The 23,623-nt window shown below is 35.0% G+C and overlaps 1 protein-coding gene across 14 annotated transcripts in view; it reads left to right on the forward strand.

Annotated features, from left to right (window-relative positions):
* The window catches only part of NEDD4L (NEDD4 like E3 ubiquitin protein ligase), an 826,963-nt gene extending 805,072 nt beyond the window's left edge, over window positions 1-21,891 (forward strand). For all 14 annotated transcript variants that reach the window (XM_053701158.1, XM_053701159.1, XM_053701160.1 and 11 more), the window contains 4 exons: window positions 976-1,083; window positions 1,538-1,634; window positions 3,147-3,219; window positions 15,507-21,891. In XM_053701158.1, the coding sequence (XP_053557133.1) occupies window positions 976-1,083; window positions 1,538-1,634; window positions 3,147-3,219; window positions 15,507-15,609 (381 nt within the window). In that variant the 3' untranslated portion in view covers window positions 15,610-21,891. The remainder of the gene's footprint in view (window positions 1-975; window positions 1,084-1,537; window positions 1,635-3,146; window positions 3,220-15,506) is intronic.
* Window positions 21,892-23,623: the final 1,732 nt, after the last annotated feature.

The following is a 23,623-nucleotide window of genomic DNA, read 5'->3' on the forward strand; positions in this document are numbered from 1 at the left end:
ATATATATATATATATATATATATATATATATATATATATATATATATATATATATATATATATATATACTGTATATATAAATATATAAAATCCTAAACGAAAATGAAGCACTCACTGGTCTTCAGTCGACAAGAAGACCAGTGAGTGCTTCATTTTCGTTTGGGATTGAATACTCTTAGAGGACCCTGGCAGCTGTTGAACTCTTGGTGAAAGTGCACACACCCTGCAACTTTATTTATTTATTTATTTATATATATATATATATATATAGACATGTAAAAATTAAAATCCATAAAAGTTGTGTAAGATAGCCCCAAAAATATATATTCTGTAATGACCAAGTAGATCAGAAACTAGAAAGAAGGAAAACATAGAATGTGCAAAACCCAAGTGATATACGTCCTGCCCTAAAGTAAATACCGGACCCCCACACAAGGATTTGCTGGAAAACTCGAGCTGTAACTGTCTCTATTTGACCAATAGTTCTACCATGTAGTGCTCTTGCAATTGGATAACATTCTTGCTCTAGATATAGGCTATCTGCTACGCATACATCCCTGCTTTACCACAAAAGATACCTAGAAAACAAAGAAAAATTAACAATAGAAGTGAATTAGAAAGGTGTTTAAAACTGCATTCTCTATCTGAATCGTGAAAGAAAAATCCCTTTAACTATGTATTGCTGTAATGAGCTAAAGATTCCTTTACTGCAATATTATTATTATTATACATTTTCTGCTCATGTTACGGTAACATTTGTGTGTTTTATATTATAAATCACATAAACAAATACAACATCCAGTAATTTATAGAATGCCCCTGTCATGAGGTCTGGTTGATAATTTGAATACTGTCTTTTATGATGGAAGAATTATCAAAAACTACTTGAAGCAGATGTCGCTGCTTACGGTGTTATTACCTTGTTTTGTATTGATGTGATTGTGATAGATCTACGTAACGCTTTTCTTTTCTAGCTCCTGATGTGTGGTCTTGGAGATGTTGATGTGAATGACTGGAGACAGCATACACTGTATAAAAATGGTTACTGTCCAAATCATCCTGTTGTTCAATGGTACTGGAAGGTAATGAATTACAATGTTTTGCTTAATACATAAATAACAATATTTATAGCAAAGTTAAGCAGATCCAGTGCTGTTGTGCTAATTAATACCTGTGCACAGCTGGCCCAGGAGAAACAAACTCTCTAGGGTTATTCTCAAATTGTACACTCTCACCTGTTCCTGAGGTCCAGTGTTGCCTAAACCAAGCCAAGGCTATCTTTCTGGTAAACAATATTAAAACAGCATGCTTTAAACAGTTTATGATTTGATTTTTTCATTCTAAAAATGTTCTCTTCCCTCATTTAAATGTAAGCACAATTAGCATACACCCTTTGCTTTAGAGTTGGCTCGCCCGCTGCTGGAGAGTGATTGACTGCTCTGTTCATGTAGAGTCGCCAGTGGTGCGACTTGCTTTACTAGCTGATTCCTTCATTGTTTTTAGTATCTCATGTTAATGACTTGTGTCTTTTTTTAGGCTGTGCTTCTTATGGACGCTGAGAAACGCATACGATTGCTGCAGTTTGTAACTGGGACATCACGTGTGCCTATGAATGGATTTGCTGAACTATATGGTATAGTTTTTGTTTTCAAATTTAGATCTCAAATTGATCTGAAACTGCTATTCCACATTCTAGTGATTAAATTTGCTAATATCTCAATATAAAATGTATAAGTGCAAATGCTGTTAAAGCAATTCTTTGCTCCAGTTGCTTAATAGAAGTTTAATTAACTATCATTAATTTTGACGTTTTGTCTTGGATTTGTTTATTTTGTTCATATTGTTACAGGACTAAAAATTTCAAGTCTTAAAGGGACACTGAACCCAATTTTTTTCTTTTGGGATTCAGATAGAGCATGCAATTTTAAGCAACTTTCTAATTTACTCCTATTATCAAATTGTCTTCATTCTCTTGTTATATTTACTTGAAATGCAATAATGTAAGTTTAGATGCTGACCCATTTTGTGCTTTCCATGGTTCTGAACCAAAAAAATAGCTTAGATGCCTTTTTCAAATAAAGAAAGCAAGAGAATGAAGAAAAAGAGATAATAGGAGTAAATTAGAAAGTTGCTTAAAACTGCATGGTCTATCTGAATCTCGAAAGAAAAAAATTGGGTTTAGTGTCCCTTTAAGCCACTAGCCAGGACAAAATGTTAGTCGCCACTTCTAATCCCACCCACATCAACTACTTCACCCGCTCTGCATATGTTTAGCCATTGTGAAGCATTTTGTAACATTATTTTTATTTTATACCATAACAAAATAAATAATGCTACATACAGTAATAAATTAACAAAAATAACTTCATAGCAGTTAGAAACATCAACTAGAGGTTCCGGGTAAGACAACAGCTAAATAGAAAAAGGAAGTTGTTGAACATAGAGAGTGCTGACAGTCATAGAAGGTCATCTTTTTTTTTTATAATTATCATGTCTCCCTTCTCGCTCTTAACTATCTTTCTCGATTCCCTCCTCTCTCCATTCTCTTTTTTTACCCTCTCCCTTCTCTCTCAGGCCATATCTTTAAACTCTCTTTCCCCTCTCTCATATCTTTTAACTCTTTTGTTTTTTCTCCATTCTCTCTTAACTCTACCTTCTACACTTTCACTTTCCCTCTGCAATCTCTCTCTCGCTGCCCTTTTTACCCTACTGCCCTAGAGAAATAACATATTCTTGCACTTTCAAGTCTATATAATATCCCTTTAGATAATAGCCCAAAATGTGTGTATGTCAGTGCTGCAATAGGAATGCACATTTAGCAAATACAATGTTCTTACAACTTGCCACCAGACTTCAGACTCAACATTCACTCGTCACCATTAAATTTCCACTCGCCAATGGCTAATGGAAATTTTAAGCCCTGTATTGCTATACTTTAATCCCTTTCTCTCTTTTCTCTACTCTTTCCATGTATTTGTCTTACCTCGTCTCTTCTTTCTCCTCTATCTCTTCTCTCTTTCTCTCATTTTTCTATTCTATCTCTCTCCTCTTTCTCTCTCTTTGTTCTCCCCCTCTTTTTCTATTGCTATTCTCTCCTTTTTTTATATATAGTCTCATCAGATTTCTATTTTGTTAATGTTTTTAGGGTCAAATGGTCCTCAGCTCTTTACGATAGAACAGTGGGGAAGTCCAGATAAGCTGCCTAGAGCTCACACATGGTAAGTAATATCACTATACAGTGGTATGTATAAGTGTATTAGAAAACTTTCTATCTTTCTTCTAGAACAAGTACACCCATATAAATCTGCTAGTAGAGTCTGACTACCATAACCAGGTCTAATTAGTAAAGTCTGACTACCATAACCAGGTCTAATTAGTAAAGTATGACTACCATAACCAGGTCTAATTAGTAAAGTCTGACTACCATAACCAGGTCTAATTAGTAAAGTATGACTTCCATAACCAGGTCTAATTAGTAAAGTATGACTTTTATAACCAGCTCTAATTAGTAAAGTATGACTTCCATAACCAGGTCTAATTAGTAAAGTATGACTTTCATAACCAGGTCTAATTAGTAAAGTATGACTACCATAAACAGGTCTAATTAGTAAAGTATGACTTCCTTAACCAGGTCTAATTAGTAAAGTATGACTTCCTTAACCAGGTCTAATTAGTAAAGTGTGACTTCCTTAACCAGGTATAATTAGTAAAGTATGACTACCATAACCAGGTCTAATTAGTAAAGTATGACTTTCATAACCAGGTCTAATTAGTAAAGTATGACTACCATAACCAGGTCTAATTAGTAAAGTATGACTACCATAACCAGGTCTAATTAGTAAAGTGTGACTTCCTTAACCAGGTCTAATTAGTAAAGTATGACTACCATAACCAGGTATAATTAGTAAAGTATGACTTCCATAACCAGGTCTAATTAGTAAAGTATGACTTCTATAACCAGGTCTAATTATCATGTAGTGGGGAAAAATCACAGCTAGCGAACAGTTTTGAAATCAGATAGATAAAGGTTTGTTTTGCGTGATTTGTACATTTTCTAGTGGTAGGTTTATAGCAGTACTTTTTGGTTTCCAATTGTAAATCATATTTTGTTGTGTTTTTTTTTATTTGCAACACACCAAAAACTTTCAGAAGATGGTTTTAATTTGCAGACGTATAAAAAAGCTACCAACTAGTCATTTTTCATTATCTTGCTCTTTTTGTAGATGGGAAATAGGAATATCGAACTATTAGATATAATTTAAAACTAGACAAAATCCTAATTTAAAAGTGTGATTGTATTTGTAATCTCTCCCCCCTAGACCAAACACACTTTGCTCAGAAAAAATGTAAAAATAAACATCCAAAAGTATTTACATTACCAAATCATCATATAGGATCATAATTTGGTTCTTCAGTTGTCCTTATGTCATACTTTTGGACTTATGCAGGAATTGTGTTTACAGAGTTTTGCCTGAGGTATGACTGACAACAGCTAGGAGTATTCTATAGTTAGATGATCTACCCTATGCCCCCTTATCTGATTCTGATATCTAATAGTTTCTCTGGATGACAATTCTTAAAAATGTTTATACTGAGAATGTTTCCAAATTGTTTAGTGAGAACCCTCAGAAAAATAAGGTTCTGTTTCAAATGCATGATGTATTTGCAGCTTTTAATATATACTAAGGATATCTGGATGAATAGTAAGCTCCCAATGTCTTTAGTCATCCTGTGCCTTCCAACATTTCCTAGATCTAATACAGGAGAGGACAGCTTAGGTTAAGACAAGAAAGACCTATGGAATTGTGGGTGTCCATGACAGGTGGTGACTGCACCATTGGCAGGATAATGTGCTACATGGGTGTTGGTTAAGTCTGAGTCAGGTCTAGGCTTTCCTTTATTTCACTTCCAGAAATTGGGGCATTTATAAGGGAAAGAGATTTGCAGGAGGGACAGGGGGCAGAGATCCCTAAACTTAACAATCCCTCAATATGCAGAATGGTTGGGAACTCTGCCATCTATATTTTCTCTGCATTCCTATTGATTTTTTTTCAGTACCTATCATTCCATGAGGGACAGCTGATTTTTTTTTTTTTATCTATTTTACATTTATAGATGAATAATTTTCTTCACACTCAGTGTCATGTGAAAGCCCACCTTGGCATACCACTTATTGGTGTCTGTCTTGTCTATTTTAATGCTTTGATATACATGAACTGATACTGGTAGAAAAAGGAGGGTTATATATAGCAGTGTTTCTCAACTGCCGTCCTCAAGTTCCACCAATAGGCCAGGTTTTCATTATAGGTGAACCAGTGCACTGTTGCTGTAATCAGCTGATCAGTAACACCATGGTTACTAACCTGCTCTTTCTTATTAGCTGATTATGTCACCTGTGGAATGGTTCAGCTATAATGAAAACCTGAGCTGTTGGGGGTACTTGAGGACTGCGGTTTTAGAAACAATCGGCTAGATTACAAGTTTTGCGTTATCTGTGGCACGGTGCTAACTTGCAAGTTATTGTCACCGCTCACTTACCTACAGCGCTGGTATTACAGGCTTACAAAAACCTGGCGTAGAGCAAAATTGAGCTCCATACCGCACTCCAATACCAGCGCTGCGGTGAGCGGCGGTAAGCTGGTTTTACGTGCTTGTGCACAGTTTCCCCATAGACATCAATGGGGAGAGCCGGCTGAAAAAAAACACTAACACATGCAATAAAGGAGCGTAAAGCTCCGTAACGCAGCCCCATTGATTCCTATGGGGAAACTAAATTTATGTTTACACCTAACACTCTAACATGAACCCCGAGTCTAAACACCCCTAATCTGCTGCTCCCGACATCGCCGACACCTAGATTACACTTATTAACCCCTAATCTGCTGCCCCCGACATCGCCGACACCTACATTACACTTATTAACCCCTAATCTGCCACCCCGACATCGCCGACACCTACATTATACTTATTAACCCCTAATCTGCTGCCCCCAACATCGCCGCCACCTACATACATTTATTAACCCCTAATCTGCCGCCCCTAACGTCGTCGCCACTATACTAAAGTTATTAACCCCTAAGTCTAACCCTAACACCCACTAACTTTAATGTAATTAAAATAAATCTAAATAAAACCTACTATTAATAACTAAATAATACCTATTTAAAACTAAATACTTACCTGTAAAATAAACCCTAAGCTAGCTACAATATAACTAATAGTTACATTGTATCTATCTTAGGATTTATTTTTATTTCACAGGATAGTTTGTATTTATTTTAACTAGGTAGAATAGTTACTATAAATAGTTATTAACTATTTACTAACTACCTAGCTAAAATAAATACAAATTTTCCTGTAAAAAAACCTAACCTGAGTTACACTAACACCTAACCTTACACTATAATTAAATAAATTGGAACAGCCAATAGAATGCAAGCTCAATCCTATTGGCTGATTTGATCAGCCAATAGCCTTGAAGCTCAATCCTATTGGCTGATTGCAACAGCCAATAGGTTTTTTTCAACCTTAATTCCGATTGGCTGATAGAAATCTATCAGCCAATCGGAATCTAAGGGACGCCATCTTGGATGACGTCATTTAAAGGGAAACCTCATTCGGAAGAAGACGATTGAAGAGGATGCTCTGCGCTGGATGCCGTGTGGATGAAGACTTCTGCTCGGTTGGATGAAGACTTCTGCCCAGTTGGATGAAGACTTCTGACGATTCGTTGAGGACTTCTACCGGCTTCATTGAGGATGGATGTCGGGTCTTCAAAAACTGTAAGTGGATCTTCGGGGGTTAGTGTTGGGCTTTTTTAAGGGTTTATTGGGTGGGATTTATTTTTAGATTAGGGGTTTGGGCACTTGAAAAAGAGCTAAATGCCCTTTTAAGGGCAATGCCCATCCAAATGCCCTAAGGGCAATGGGGAGCTTAGGTTTTTTTTCGTTAGGATTTTATTTGGGGGGTTGGTTGTGTGGGTGGTGGGTTTTACTGTTGGGGGGTTGTTTGTATTTGTTTTGTTTTTTTTACAGGTAAAAGAGCTGATTTCTTTTGGGAATTGCCCCGCAAAAGGCCCTTTTAAGGGCTATTGGTAGTTTAGTTTAGGCTAGGGGTTTTTTTTTATTTTGGGAGGGCTTTTTTTATTTTGATAGGGCTATTAGATTAGGTGTAATTAGTTTAAATATCTGAGAATTTCTTTTTTTATTTTGTGTAATTTAGTGGGGGTTTTTTTTTGTAATTTAGGTAATTGTATTTAATTTATGTAATTTATTTAATTGTATTTTAAGGTTAGGTGTTAGTGTAACTCAGGTAAAGTTTTATTTTACAGGTAAATTTGTATTTATTTTAGCTAGGTAGTTAGTAAATAGTTAAGAAATAAAATAAATACAAACTTGCCTGTAAAATAAAAATAAACCCTAAGGCCTAGATTTGGAGTTTGGCGTTAGCCGTGAAAACCAGCGTTAGAGGCTCCTAACGCTGGTTTTAGGCTAACTCCGGTATTTGGAGTCACTCAAAATAGGGTCTAACGCTCACTTTTCAGCCGCGACTTTTCCATACCGCAGATCCCCTTACGTAAATTGCGTATCCTATCTTTTCAATGGGATCTTTCTAACTCCGGTATTTAGAGTCGTGGCTGAAGTGAGCGTTAGACATCTAACGACAAAACTCCAGCCGCAGGAAAAACGTCAGTAGTTAAGAGCTTTCTGGGCTAACGCCGGTTTATAAAGCTCTTAACTACTGTGCTCTAAAGTACACTAACACCCATAAACTACCTATGTACCCCTAAACCGAGGTCCCCCCACATCGCCGCCACTCGATTAAATTTTTTAACCCCTAATCTGCCGACCGCCACCTACGTTATCCTTATGTACCCCTAATCTGCTGCCCCTAACACCGCCGACCCCTGTATTATATTTATTAACCCCTAACCTGCCCCCCACAACGTCGCCTCCACCTACCTACGCTTATTAACCCCTAATCTGCCGACCGCAAAGCGCCGCCACTTACGTTATCCTTATGTACCCCTAATCTGCCGACCGGAGCTCACCGCTATTCTAATAAATGTATTAACCCCTAAAGCTAAGTCTAACCCTAACACTAACACCCCCCTAAGTTAAATATAATTTTAATCTAACGAAATTAATTAACTCTTATTAAATAAATTATTCCTATTTAAAGATAAAAACTTACCTGTAAAATAAATCCTAATATAGCTACAATATAAATTATAATTACATTGTAGCTATTTTAGGATTAATATTTATTTGACAGGCAACTTTGTAATTATTTTAACCAGGTACAATAGCTATTAAATAGTTAAGAACTATTTAATAGCTACCTAGTTAAAATAATTACAAAATTACCTGTAAAATAAATCCTAACCTAAGTTACAATTAAACCTAACACTATACTATCATTAAATTAATTAAATAAAATACCTACAATTACCTACAATTAAACCTAACACTACACTATCAATAAATAAATTAAATACAATTCCTACAAATAACTACAATGAAATAAACTAACTAAAGTACAAAAAATAAAAAAGAACTAAGTTACAAAAAATAAAAAAATATTTACAAACATAAGAAAAATATTACAACAATTTTAAACTAATTACACCTACTCTAAGCCCCCTAATAAAATAACAAAGACCCCCAAAATAAAAAATGCCCTACCCTATTCTAAATTACTAAAGTTCAAAGCTCTTTTACCTTACCAGCCCTGAACAGGGCCCTTTGCGGGGCATGCCCCAAGAAGTTCAGCTCTTTTGCCTGTAAAAAAAAAAACATACAATACCCCCCCCCCAACATTACAACCCACCACCCACATACCCCTAATCTAACCCAAACCCCCCTTAAATAAACCTAACACTAAGCCCCTGAAGATCTTCCTACCTTATCTTCACCATACCAGGTTCACCGATCCGTCCTGAAGAGCTCCTCCGATGTCCTGATCCAAGCCCAAGCGGGGGGCTGAAGAGGTCCATGATCCGGATGAAGTCTTCATCCAAGCGGGAGCTGAAGAGGTCCATGATCCGGATGAAGTCTTCTATCAACGGCATCTTCAATCTTCTTTCTTCCGGATCCATCTTGCAGACCTCCGACGCGGAACATCCTCTTCTCCCAACGCCTACTAGCCGAATGACGGTTCCTTTAAGGGACGTCATCCAAGATGGCGTCCCTCGAATTCCGATTGGCTGATAGGATTCTATCAGCCAATCGGAATTAAGGTAGGAATATTCTGATTGGCTGATGGAATCAGCCAATCAGAATCAAGTTCAATCCGATTGGCTGATCCAATCAGCCAATCAGATTGAGATCGCATTCTATTGGCTGATCGGAACAGCCAATAGAATGCGAGCTCAATCTGATTGGCTGATTGGATCAGCCAATCGGATTGAACTTGATTCTGATTGGCTGATTCCATCAGCCAATCAGAATATTCCTACCTTAATTCCGATTGGCTGATAGAATCCTATCAGCCAATCGGAATTCGAGGGACGCCATCTTGGATGACGTCCCTTAAAGGAACCGTCATTCGTCTAGTAGGCGTCGGGAGAAGAGGATGTTCCGCGTCGGAGGTCTGCAAGATGGATCCGGAAGAAAGAAGATTGAAGATGCCATTGATAGAAGACTTCATCCGGATCATGGACCTCTTCAGCTCCCGCTTGGATGAAGACTTCATCCGGATCATGGACCTCTTCAGCTCCCGCTTGGATGAAGACTTCAGCCGGATCATGGACCTCTTCAGCCCCCCGCTTGGGCTTGGATCAGGACATCGGAGGAGCTCTTCAGGACGGGTCGGTGAACCTGGTATGGTGAAGATAAGATAGGAAGATCTTCAGGGGCTTAGTGTTAGGTTTATTTAAGGGGGGTTTGGGTTAGATTAGGGGTATGTGGGTGGTGGGTTGTAATGTTGGGGGGGGGTATTGTATGTTTTTTTTTTACAGGCAAAAGAGCTGAACTTCTTGGGGCATGCCCCGCAAAGGGCCCTGTTCAGGGCTGGTAAGGTAAAAGAGCTTTGAACTTTAGTAATTTAGAATAGGGTAGGGCATTTTTTATTTTGGGGGTCTTTGTTATTTTATTAGGGGGCTTAGAGTAGGTGTAATTAGTTTAAAATTGTTGTAATATTTTACTTATGTTTGTAAATATTTTTTTATTTTTTGTAACTTAGTTCTTTTTTATTTTTTGTACTTTAGCTAGTTTATTTAATTGTATTTATTTGTAGGAATTGTATTTAATTAATTTATTGATAGTGTAGTGTTAGGTTAATTGTAGGTAATTGTAGGTAGTTTATTTAATTAATTTAATGATAGTATAGTGTTAGGTTTAATTGTAACTTAGGTTAGGATTTATTTTACAGGTAATTTTGTAATTATTTTAACTAGGTAGCTATTAAATAGTTCTTAACTATTTAATAAAGTTGCCTGTCAAATAAATATTAATCCTAAAATAGCTATAATATAATTATAATTAATATTGTAGCTATATTAGGATTTATTTTACAGGTAAGTATTTATCTTTAAATAGGAATAATTTATTTAATAAGAGATAATTCATTTCGTTAGATTTAAATTATATTTAACTTAGGGGGGTGTTAGTGTTAGGGTTAGACTTAGCTTTAGGGGTTAATACATTTATTAGAATAGCGGTGAGCTCCAGTCGGCAGATTAGGGGTTAATAATTGAAGTTAGGTGTCGGCGATGTTAGGGAGGGCAGATTAGGGGTTAATACTATTTATTATAGGGTTAGTGAGGCGGATTAGGGGTTAATAACTTTATTATAGTAGCGCTCAGGTCCGGTTGGCAGATTAGGGGTTAATAAGTGTAGGCAGGTGGAGGCGACGTTGTGGGGGGCAGATTAGGGGTTAATAAATATAATATAGGGGTCGGCGATGTTAGGGCAGCAGATTAGGGGTACATAGGGATAATGTAAGTAGCGGCGGTTTACGGAGCGGCAGATTAGGGGTTAATAATAATATGCAGGGGTCAGCGATAGCGGGGGCGGCAGATTAGGGGTTAATAAGTGTAAGGTTAGGGGTGTTTAGACTCGGGGTACATGTTAGAGTGTTAGGTGCAGACGTAGGAAGTGTTTCCGCATAGCAAACAATGGGGCTGCATTAGGAGCTGAACGCGGCTTTTTTGCAGGTGTTAGGTTTTTTTTCAGCTCAAACAGCCCCATTGTTTTCTATGGGGGAATCGTGCACGAGCACGTTTTTGAGGCTGGCCGCTTGCGTAAGCAACTCTGGTATCGAGAGTTGAAGCTGCGTTAAATATGCTCTACGCTCCTTTTTTGGAGCCTAACGCAGCCTTTATGTGGACTCTCAATACCAGAGTTATTTTTATGGTGCGGCCAGAAAAAAGCCGGCGTTAGCTACGTGGGTCTTTACCAACAAAACTCCAAATCTAGGCCTAAGTTAGCTACAATGTAACTATTAGTTATATTGTAGCTAGCTTAGGGTTTATTTTATAGGTAAGTATTTCGTTTTAAATAGGAATTATTTAGGTAATGATAGTAGGTTTTATTTAGATTTATTTTAATTATATTTAAGTTTGGGGGGTTAGGGTTAGACTTAGGTTTAGGGGTTAATAATTGTAGTATAGTGGCAGATTAGGGGTTAACAAATGTAGGTAGGTGGCGGTGATGTTAGGGGCGGCAGATTAGGGGTTAATAATATTTAACTAGTGTTTGTGATGTGGGAGTGCGGCGGTTTAGGGGTTAATATGTTTATTATAATGGCGGCGATGTCCGGAGCGGCAGATTAGGGGTTAATAATTTTGTTTTATTATTTGCGATGCGGGAGGGCCTCGGTTTAGGGGTTAATACGTAGTTTATGGGTGTTAGTGTACTTTTTAGCACTTTAGTTATGAGTTTTATGCTACAGCTTTGTAGCGTAAAACCCATAACTACTGACTTTCAGTTTACGGTATGGATCTTTGGCGGTATAGGGTGTACCGCTTACTTTTTGGCCTCCCAGGCAGACTCGTAATACCGGCGCTATGGAAGTCCCATTGAAAAAGGACTTTTTGAAAGCTGCGGTAATTACGTTGTGTTACGGCCAAAAAAGTGTGAGGTGCCCCTAAACCTGCAAGACTCGTAATACCAGCGGTAGTGAAAAAGAGCCTTAACGCTGCTTTTTCACTCATACCGCAAAACTCATAATCTAGCCGATAGATATTTAGGATTGGGGGCTTCTGGGAAATTCTGCCCCCTCCAATCAGATTACACACACTGCTACACTAATATCTTAACATGATGCCATTCAAGCAAAAAATTAGTTTTCAGTTAATATTAATGTTGTTTAAGAAGCTGTTGTATTCAAACTAGAGAAAACAAACACCCTAATATCTACACAGCTGCATCATTTCAGAGATCCCTCAAGGGCAAGAACAACCCGCGCTCTGTTTATTCCTTTAATTTCGAATAATAAATATAGTTTGAATAACATTTTACAAATGAATCTCCTCTGCCCTATCATTTAACTGGAGTAAAAGACAAATTACACAATAGCTTCTAGAACCAGAAGAAAAAAAATATGCATAAAACATTAGGTAATTTCAAGGTTGCAGTTTCTCTCAAGAAGAATTTAGTGTAGGCTGAAATGTAATAGTAGTTGTCATTGCAATAATGCATTGCACAAAACAATTCTGTCTGATGAATAGTTGATGGCAGTGCTTGGGTTTGTAGAGGGCAAACAAATTAAATAAATGTAGAAGTCAAAATTAACTTTGATGATTCAGATATAGAGCAAACAATTAAAAAATGGTTCCAAATTACTTTAATTTGAAATGTATCTCTTGCTATCCTTTGTTAAAACTTGAGAGCATACTGATGTGTGCAGGTACGCTGAGTAATATATGTGTAACATTATATTAAACACTGCTGCCCTATAGCCTTACTTAGTATGTATGGGAAGTATCTAATTGCAAGTGTCCACAGTACTATGAGGCAGCAATGTTTGTAACAATGTTCTACATATTACCAGACATGCGCATTCCTGAGCCTATATCCGTATGCTCTCATGCAGTGAAGCTAAGTTTCAGATAGTAAAATAAAGAAAATTTGGTAATATAAGTTAAAGGGGCAGTATACACCAATTTTCATTTAGCTGCATGTAATTGACACTACTATAAGAAGAATATGCACAGATACTGATCTAAAACCTTTTTAAAGCGGAATTAGATCTCCCAGTTTAGCACTGTTGATGAGGTTAGGCTTGGACAACCACTAAAAGGGGATGGGAAAGCAGGAAGAGCTGACATTGACTCCCTCCCCTGCATATGAAAAGACAGATTACACAAACAGGAGCCAGCAGGTGTTTGTGTACATCTGATACTTTGGGGCTTGGTTATGAGTCTAAAAATAAGCAAAACAACTCTACATTGTTACAAAAACACTCCCAGATGGGCTATATAAAAATACAGGTAGCCCATGTTTTGCACTGGTTCAATTTGTGTCGTTTAACAATAGCGCCTGTTCCTAATGCTCATGTGACCACTATTGAGTAAGTTAGTCTGTAGGAATCTTAGCTGAAAACAAAATATTTGCAGAAGAGTTTTTGCCACCTGCATTTATAATACTGTATACCATTCATTTGCTTTCTTAAAGGGCCATTACAGTGAACAGTAAAATTCCTTTCATGCATATAAAAGAGCAGTAATGACCTTTTTATATGCAGCAAAGAAAAAAATGACGGCTCCATCACTGATACAACCCGCTGCCTTATTAACGGATAGCAACCTGCCTCGCAAAAATAAAAAAAATACTTTTTTATATTTTGTATTTCAGGGCTTTAAATATATTATGCTATATAATAACACATATAATATAATATATATTGAGTTATAATATAATATTACATTACTAATGTCCATATAGAGAGGGGCCTGGAACCCAACTTATTTACTTCCTATGAACTTAAATTATATATGGGTTTATTTTACACAGATATTTTTATAGAACTGGGACAGAACCCTGGTGGAAACTGAGGGATACCTGTATATTACAGCAACCAATGGGAATGATCTTGAAACAAATATTTTTCTAATGCTTATATAGTAAAGAGTTGTGAACTCTTGATCTCACACTTCTTCTTAAAGCTCCCAGAAAATAACAGCTTGTAGCTGTTATAGCAACTACTAATAGAATTGTGTGTATATTTTGTGTTTTCTGTGCATTTAGCATATTATTCAGACTGTTTCTGGTTCTCTATTTTCCCTCCACACAATGAGAATTTTGGTTTAAAATGGATCTAATATTTTTTTTAGTTTTATATTTTAATCCTGCTTATTTTCTGCATAAATTGCATAATGATGCAACGTGACAAAATGTTTTAGCCTCTAATTATAAATAAATTTCTATTGGGGGGAAAAAAAAAGTTTAAAATTCTTTCTAAAATTTGTGTTTTTAGAAAGGTGAACTACAGAAAAAGACACCAAAAAATAATGAATTTTGTATGGTTGCTTTTCTCCATTTTTGTTTGTTTATGAAAAATAAAATGTCCGGTCTGCTGAAAAAAACAAAGTATAATTTGTGTGAGTACCTCACAGAAGAAGGTGTAAATACTGCAAGCGACTAAACTAACTTAAACACAGGGGTTTAAAATGGCTCAGAACTGTAATGGTTACAATTTCATAGAGGATTTAGTTTCAAGTTTATTTTCCATTAGGACTATCCTTCTATGTGCAGTGGTAGGCAGTAGAATAAGATCACTGGTATTTGCATTGTAATGCCATAAGATAGTTATTTATTTAAAGGGACAGTAAAGTTATTAGACATTCATGATTTAGACAGAGCATACAATTTTAAACAACTTTCCAATTCACTTCTATTATTTAATTTGCTTCCTTCTCTTATCTTTTGCTGAAAGTTTTATCTAGAAAAAGCTCAGGAGCAGCAAAGATCCTAGGTTCTAGCTGCTGATTGGTGGCTGCATATATATACTGATTGTGATTGGCTCACCCAAGTGTTCAGTTAGAAACCAGTAGTGCACTGCTGCTCCTTCAACAAATGATATCAAGGGAATGAAGCAAATTTGATAATAGAAGTAAACTGGAAACTTGTTTAAAATTGTATGTTCTACCTAAATCATATAAGAAAAATTTTGGGTTTCATGTCGCTTTAACCACCACCCATTTTGATTGGTTGTAAGTTTTTAAATCTTACAACCAATGCTACCTAAAGTATACAATGTATCTTGCTTCTTTTTCCACAAATACTTTTAAAGGGACACTAAATACATTGCACGCACCTGCCTCTAATCATGAGTGCCGCCATTATGGAACCTAGGTTACACTGCAGGTATCTGACGGAGAGTTTCTGCACATGTGCAAACAGGTCAGCACTGGAATGCAGTGAAAGATTTCGACATGGTACCCGTGTAACTTCAGTACTATACAAATAAAATGTATTTAGTGTTTAGCTTGACCAATGTTTTTTAATGGTGCTTGTCCTGGTTAATTATTTTTCTTACAATACATTTTTATTTTGCTTTTTAGCTTTAATCGCCTTGACTTACCTCCATACGACACGTTTGAAGATTTACGGGAGAAGCTCCTCATGGCAGTGGAGAACGCTCAGGGATTTGAAGGTGTTGACTAAAGATGCTGTAAATTCCATCCAACAAAGTGCGGAGCCGGCACCTTGAAATTTGTGAAATGAACCTTACCAGTAAAAATGGAGAGACGATTGCAACAAGAGAAAAAAAATCCTGAGCGCACAGTTTGTGCTATGTATACACTGTCAGTTTACGTAACAAATAATTTTATTTGGTATTGCTGCAAATTTTACTCAAACTGTTGGATCAATAAAAAAAAAGAAAAGTTGCTCATAGAGTGATATAATTGCTTGCAAAATATAAATTGATGCAAAGCAGAAATTATATAAACTGTGCCAACTTGGAACCAACCTACGGTCTCCGACAAACAGTATCCGATGCTGGCTCTGCAGTGCAGTTGCTTCGGTTCAGACTTCCAATCTATAGACTAAGATTTCTGGGGCAGTGATGAGCTGTTCATTGTATACTTAAATTACATTTCAGGAGGACTTTGTATATTTATATGGCGCCTAATTAGGCATAAGCCCTTGTGTATTTTACCTACTTTCTAATGACAATGAATGGAACTAACTAATCACATTACAGGTATAGTATTAAAACTCATGTTTACTTTTTAAATGATTTAAACCTATTTTCAGATTTTATTTCGTTTATTATTATTAAAGCTATATACTCAAAACATGAGCAATTCTTCATTTAATTTCATTCATTCCTGACATGATATTGATATTTTACATGTGCCCGGTTCTTCTAACAGCCTGTACTTTCCCCAGCATGTTAAAATACATTACTCTAAGTAATCAGTTTTCTTGTGATTTTAATAGTTTACTCCCTTCAGACCAGAAATGTCTAGTTTTAGTTCTCTGGCAACGAAGGGGTTAAACCTTCTGTGATTGACAATTCAATAACTGTCTACTGAGATGGAATACTTTTTTTTATTTTTTATTAATGGTAATTACAAGGTAATAAAACTATATTTAATGTAGCATGTCAAACAAAATTAACTTGAAAAAGATCACATGGTAATATTTACATGTAATATATTATAGATGGATATTTTTGGGATTCAATGGAAGTGCCATTTGTTGTAAGAAAATATTGCGATCACGGTCGTTAACGCTGTACAGAACTTTGTACTTTTATGCATGTAGTAAGTTTGAAAACCCATTGCTACTCATTGTTTGTACGCTTTTGCTAATAACTGCACCAAATCAAAAGGCACTTTATATAAAGCTCTGAGGTCATCGATTTTTTTTTTTTTTTTTTTTATATTTTGCATCCAACATAAAAATATTTTTTGAGCTAAGCCACACATTATATATTTTAAACATGGCGGCTGTAAAAATTGGAATGTAAAGCTGAACCCACCTCAACTATTACCTATTGTATATTCTGTGATTGATGAACCACAGATAATATTTAATGCAAAAAAAAAAAGTTTATTTATTGCTATGTGACCTGTTGCATGCCTATATTCTAGTGCCTGAAATTCGTCTTTTTGTGATTAGTTCTTTTTCACATTGACATTGGTCACATTGTACAACAAATTTTAAGAATATTTGTTCTAGAAATTTTTTCACTAAAACATTTTAACTATATAATGTTCACATGGAAACAGAATTGCTTCTTGGCCAAAATATGCCAGTTTTAAAGGGACAGTGAAGTCAAATTTAAACTTTTATGATTCAGATAAAAAAACGCAATTAAAAAAAAACAAACAACGAAATCCCAATTTTCTTATATTATCAATTTTGCTTTGTTCTATTCCTTGGTTTAAGAGAAAACCTAGTCACTCAAGAGTGTACACATGTCTTTATAACTCTATGACATGTTATATATTGTTGCAAACACTGCTGCCATAGAGTTCTAAAGCCATTTGCGTGCTCCTGAGGTCTTATGACCTAGGTTTTCTCTTCAACAAATGCTACAAAAAGAATGAAGCAAATTGGTTAATAGAAGTAAATTGGAAAGTTGTTTCAAATTGCAAGCTCTCTCTGAATTTGTTGTCCCTTTTAAACCCCTTAATTAAAGAACTGTCATTAAATATACATGATTAGCCAGAATTTAAAGTTGCAGCAACACCATTACTGTTTACTGTGGCCTTTGTGTTCCCTGAGTAGCTGTATATATTATTTAATTTATTATAGAATGTGCCGTTTGTTTCCATTGAAGATTTCCATTTTTGGTTGTAAATCACTTTATACTTGTCACCAGCATTTAACCAATACTAATTAATTAAACTGAAATAATATATTATTTTGCTTTAGTTCAGTGTAATTGCAGCTTGGTCACTAACATTTAAAGGGATATTAAAGTCAATAGTGTGGTAGACATATGCAGCCTTCATATACTACTGTAACTTAGCATTGGGCATTTGTTTAATAAAAAAAAGATCGATCAGAACCTCTTATTTTCCCTTGTCTGTCAGTCTGAGCCATTGATTGGTTAGTACACTCTCATGCATCACTTAAATTGGCAAACAAGCACACAATGTCTCTTTTATAAAGACACTTTATATTTCTAAGTGTGTGAAAATAGCATGATTCATTTGTACAGCTAACTATTATCATAAGTGATCAAGTACATATAGTATGTATGAAACGCGTATGCGTGGGTCCTCTGGTATTCCTTGTTCATCTTTATTTTGTATCTATCTGTGGATCTAATACGACTTGTATTTTTCTCTACCTTTGTGGAGTGCAGACTTTCCTGGATACTATTCTGACTTTAAAGAGTTAAGTTGAAATACTTAATTTCTTATAGGTGGTCATGAGTGTTTCCGAGAGCATTACCACTTTCCAAATGATAGCAGCTATGAACAAAAGGAACTGGTTAATCCTTACTAACTGCATGGTTCACATTCCTGTTTGTAGCGTACTCCTCAGTAATAGCTTTTGCAAATGTTATTTATTTTTTATTTCAAGTTTTATTTTTTGTCAAACAGAATGATTTTATTGTTTTGGGTTTTGAGCCTTATAAGATCCACATTGTTAAAGACATGTTCAAAGAGGTTGTTTTTTTTACTATTTGGTGGAATACCATTGTTTGTCTAAAACATTGCTTGTTATTCATTTTGTTTATTGTCATAGTTAACCTAGTGACCTAATTTTTGATTGTTGTATCTTTAGTAGTCCCAGTGTCTCGATAGTATTTTCCATTAGGGATGGGCAGATGTAATTTTTACAAGTTTCTCTTGACCTTCATTCTACAACTTTAATGTCTTGAATGTTTCAATAGAATGAATGCTAACATTCAAATATTACATATAGCTGTTACATTGGACTGTATCATATGAATTATCAAATGTTATAATTGATCATTGTTTTGTTGGGTTTTTTGCTCGAAAACGATGTTGAATAACAAACATTAATTTTTGAGCAAAATGCAGCCAGCGTCCATTATTTTTAACAAATGTGCCAAAACTTTTTGCCCTTCCCTGTTTTCCTTCTCCTCCTCCTGTGGTAGTAAAGGCGTTATCTATCTTTTTAAACAATAAACAAAAGCAAGTAGACTGTCCCTTTAAATTGTAGTCATCTCTGTCTGCCAAAGGGTTAATGTGACTCTGCAAAATGTTAGTGACACTTTTATTTCAGTGTCCATTTTGACAATGCTGTTTTTGCAATTAATTCCTTAAAGGGACATAAAACCCAATTGTTTTCATTCATGATTCAGAGCATGTGATTTAAATCAACTTTCCAATTTACTTCAGTTATCTAATTTGTTTTGTTCTCTTCGTATCTTTTGCCGAAAAGGATATCTAGGTAGGCTCAGGGGCTGATGATTGGTGGCTGCAGACATATGCCTCCATGTTATTGGCTCTTCAATGCATTCAGCTTGTTCCAAGTAGTGCATTAATGCTTCTTCAGCAAAGGATACAAAAAGAATAAAGAAATTTAGAAAGTTTATTGGAAATTTGTTTAAAATTATATACCTGAATCATGAAAAAAAAATGGGTTTCATGTCCCTTTAAGAACCATGGCTTTATAGACACTGCCCTCCAATGGAATCATTAAAACATTACACTATTGCCTCACAAATTATGCTTTGTACATTAAACACTTTCTTACCTACGTTGTCAAATTATTACCCACCATGTATTGAAAGGCAACAGTTCTGAATTTTTCTACTATGTTAAAATGTTGTTATTTTTTCCACTTTTTTTTCCCCATTATACATTTTTTCCCCCTTATATTTCTTACCAACCTCAAAAATGTTTATTAGAAAATTGTCAAACTTTTTTATAGTATTTGAGTTATCAAAGGACTTGTTTTACCATTATCTGCATTAAAAAGTATTAGTTCACTCATAACTACTAAGTTCAAGTGCCAAGTAGTTTACTCCTAGACTGCTGTACTACTATATGGCTCTACACGATCAAATGTATCATAAAACCATGAATATAATATAATCCTAAGTAATTATTTGTTTCAGCAGAAACAATACATTAACCTTGATCATTGTCAAATTATTAATTTTATAATTCTATGTCTGCTTTTAAATTTGTGTTTATAAACAAAAGAAAATTTTGTATTCAATTCAAATAAAAAAGTCAGGACTAAATAATTGTATGTGGAAATGTTTATATTAATTAACACTAAAGCCTCTTATTACATACATGTGATATTTAAGATCCCTTTTTTTCCATTGAATTGCTTGAATGCATAATTTTTGTGTAGACAAAAAATATTTATCATTTTAGATTTTTGTTTTCACAATAATTTACCCAAAAATAAGGTATTATATATTTTATTTGTATCTGGTTGGGCAGTTTAGGGCCGATTTAATATTTTGGGTGAATTTTATTTGAGGGCACTCATTATTATGTTTCTGAAGAATAATTCTTGAGATTAAATGTTAACTGTTGATTTATTACATTTTGATAGCAATCCATAATACAGAATATCTAAACAGTAGCATTTTGTATTTATTTGTAGTGCATTTTTCTAGTTTTTTGTCATGAATTTATATATTATTTATTTTAAGTTTAAGAGAATTTTTAGAAATGGGACATTTTACTTTTACCGAACAGTAGGGGGGTAGTGTTGCACCAGGGGTTTTTGGATTCTCTAGCTTTTTTTAAATTCTCTCTAGGTTTATTCCCACAAACTGAAACATGGTTAGGCAAAAAAAAAGTTCTGATTATTGGATCTGAGCAAAAGCCATTCCATGTTTTTTTAATTATTTAAGATATTTGGAAGAAAGAGAGTGTATGCTAAACATGCTGGTGGATTTAAGGCTACAAAATTATTTTAAACAGTTCTTCCTTAAGCCCATGTTTGCAGAAGGATTAAATTAAAAAAATACATTCAGTTATAGTTATCATATCTGTATTGTTAATGTTACATCATTGCACAAACTATATATAAGATTTTGACTTGTGTCATCATGGAACGCTAAAACATTGTTTAAAAAAAAATTAGAAAATGTTTTCTTACTGGGTCCTGTAATGCTGTAATGTCAGGGTACTGTTGGAGCATTCGACTTACTGCAAACATCTGCATTGCAAATGGGATTGTTCTGTTATTTCTTAAACCAAGAATGCCTGTTGTAATAGAATACCCCTGAAACTGCTATGCACATTTTGCATTATTATGCAGCACAGGAAATGTTGTACCTGTTTTAATAAAGCACTGTCTCCCATGTGTTGGGAATTTATTAATTATAAACAAAGGTTTTATCACTTAAATTTAAATGTGGCAAACAGTTTTTTGAGGCTTTCGAAGATCACATTCCAACTTGTGAATCTGGAGACATTTTTGCCTTTATTGTAATATTTATATTGCTTTTACGTTATACGTATGTTTAAAATCAACCTGTAAATATTTTACCATACTTTTATGCCATTTAGTATAAAGGGGGTTAAAATTGGAAAGATTAATACAGGTATGCTGTTATATTCACATTTGAAAAATGCTCCTAAAATTTTTGGTATGTTGCATTTTATAAATTATATTGTAGAAATAATTACTACCAAATCTACAAGATTTCAAACATTCCAAAATAAAGTTAATGCATTTAATACAAGGGATATGATTCTCAAATTCTTTGCTGTTTATAAATATTTATTATCAAACCAATCTTATCTCTGACATGAATTGTTTATCTGATAGAGACTCAGTACATACAACTGTATAGCCTATGAAATTGCTAATGTACAATGCTTGTTTAACAATAATAGCTTTATAAATGGATTTAATAAATACAAGATTGATAAACCTAGTTGCTTTCCTGTTGGAAAGAGATATATGTGACAAAACCAAGGTGTTGTAACGAAATGATGCATATTGATGAATATTTAATAAAATAATTATGAAATACGCAAATAATTTGTGAGGATGATTTTTCAACATCAGGTGTTGTAACTTATGTCATGTATATACATATTAATTTATTCATTTTATTATCTTCGCTTATCCTAGTAGGACTCTACAACAAAAACTGGCCCTTTATTAGTGAGGACTGAACATTGATTGCCTACTTGAATCATCATTTTTCCACAACCTTTTGTTGGCAAACGTGTGTAGGTTTGGGTGGTCTTAGTCCTGAAGAAAAGGTGTAGGGGGTAATCTTATTCGGTTGGGTGACATAAGTGTCTACTCAGCCAAATTTTAGCATCACAAGATGAAAATATCTACCCTGTTCATTTGCCATTGTCATCCCAAATTGTGCAATAATATTTGAATAGAACAGATATGGTTAAATAGTTACACAGGAGGAAAACTAATAGGATGTTACGAATCACATAAAGGCTAAATCATGGCCTAAACTCTACAATTTCAAGATGTATTGTTAAATGTGCTCTATCAGCTTATGAAATGATTAAGGCGCCATTGTGGTTTAAAGTTCAGTCGTCTCTACTTCTTGGACTTCACAAAAGACATTACTGAGGTTTTGTGTAAAGCGGCAGAGTGGTCTTCTAACATGATTATGAAACATCCAAATTGTGGTTACCTCTACAGAGACCGCATTTGGAAGAAAAGGTCTTTCTGTATTATAAAGTTGTTGTTTTATTACAGCATAATAGTCATCTTCTGTCAGTTTTCTCTTTATTGTCTTCCATTACTTTTACTGCTTTGAAAATATTTTTTTTGTGTGTGTGCGCTACTACCAAATATTAAACCATATGTACTAAACTTTTCATGTCTTGACTTTTCCCTATGTAACACTTGCACATTTTCCCCACTTATAAGTCATACGCCGTCCTAGGCCCTTGTGCTCCGATCTGAGCCCTTAGTGTCACAAAAACAGCCAATGATCATATAAAGGGCCAAAATCACCTGTACTGTGGAGAGGTTGTAATTAGTGATCTTACATTAGCTGTTAAGTAATGATAATCGGCGGATTATCAAAGATTCCACCAGAGCTAGCAGAAAATGCGTCCTATCCAGGATGCTGTTCGGACACGCCCCCTTGGTAAATGCAATTTTATTTTATTTTTTTATTTTTATATGGTCTATTGTTTTCTTATATTCATCCACAATATTTGACAGTTTGTGCTATTAATAATTTACTTTGTTATTACTATTATAAAGAATAAATATCATGTTCTTTGTTTAAAAAAGAAGTTTACCTAGAATACAACATATTTAATCATATGTAACTTATTAACCAGTTTTTACTTGCAATAGAAACCAAATCTCCAATAATATCAAGCCTATATTCATAATGATGGACAAGATAAAAAATAAATCACCACAAGCAGTTGATAAGAGCTCATTGTTTTAAAAGCTCCAGGAGGAACACCCATTCAAATGAGCTGGGATCTCTCTTCCATCCCTCACTGAGAGGTTGATTTCTGCTTCCGCCTCTTGTTTAGCTTTTCTAAAGCCAATACTGACATTTTCAGAATAGTTAGTGGGTTCAGTTGGCAAAAGCAGCTATTTCAAATGACCAAATAAAGGTAAATGAGTTATTTGTAAACATTTTATGGGCTGATCAGACTTCCCCTACTTCCCTCATATCCCAGTCATTCTTTGCCTTTCGTCACAGGAGGATGGTGGAAAACTGTCAGAAAATTTGGAGTAGTTCCTTACGAAGGGTATCTACCCTTCAAAATGG

Source organism: Bombina bombina, chromosome 2 (assembly GCF_027579735.1).
Source record: "Bombina bombina isolate aBomBom1 chromosome 2, aBomBom1.pri, whole genome shotgun sequence".
In the NCBI taxonomy this organism is placed as follows: domain Eukaryota; kingdom Metazoa; phylum Chordata; class Amphibia; order Anura; family Bombinatoridae; genus Bombina; species Bombina bombina.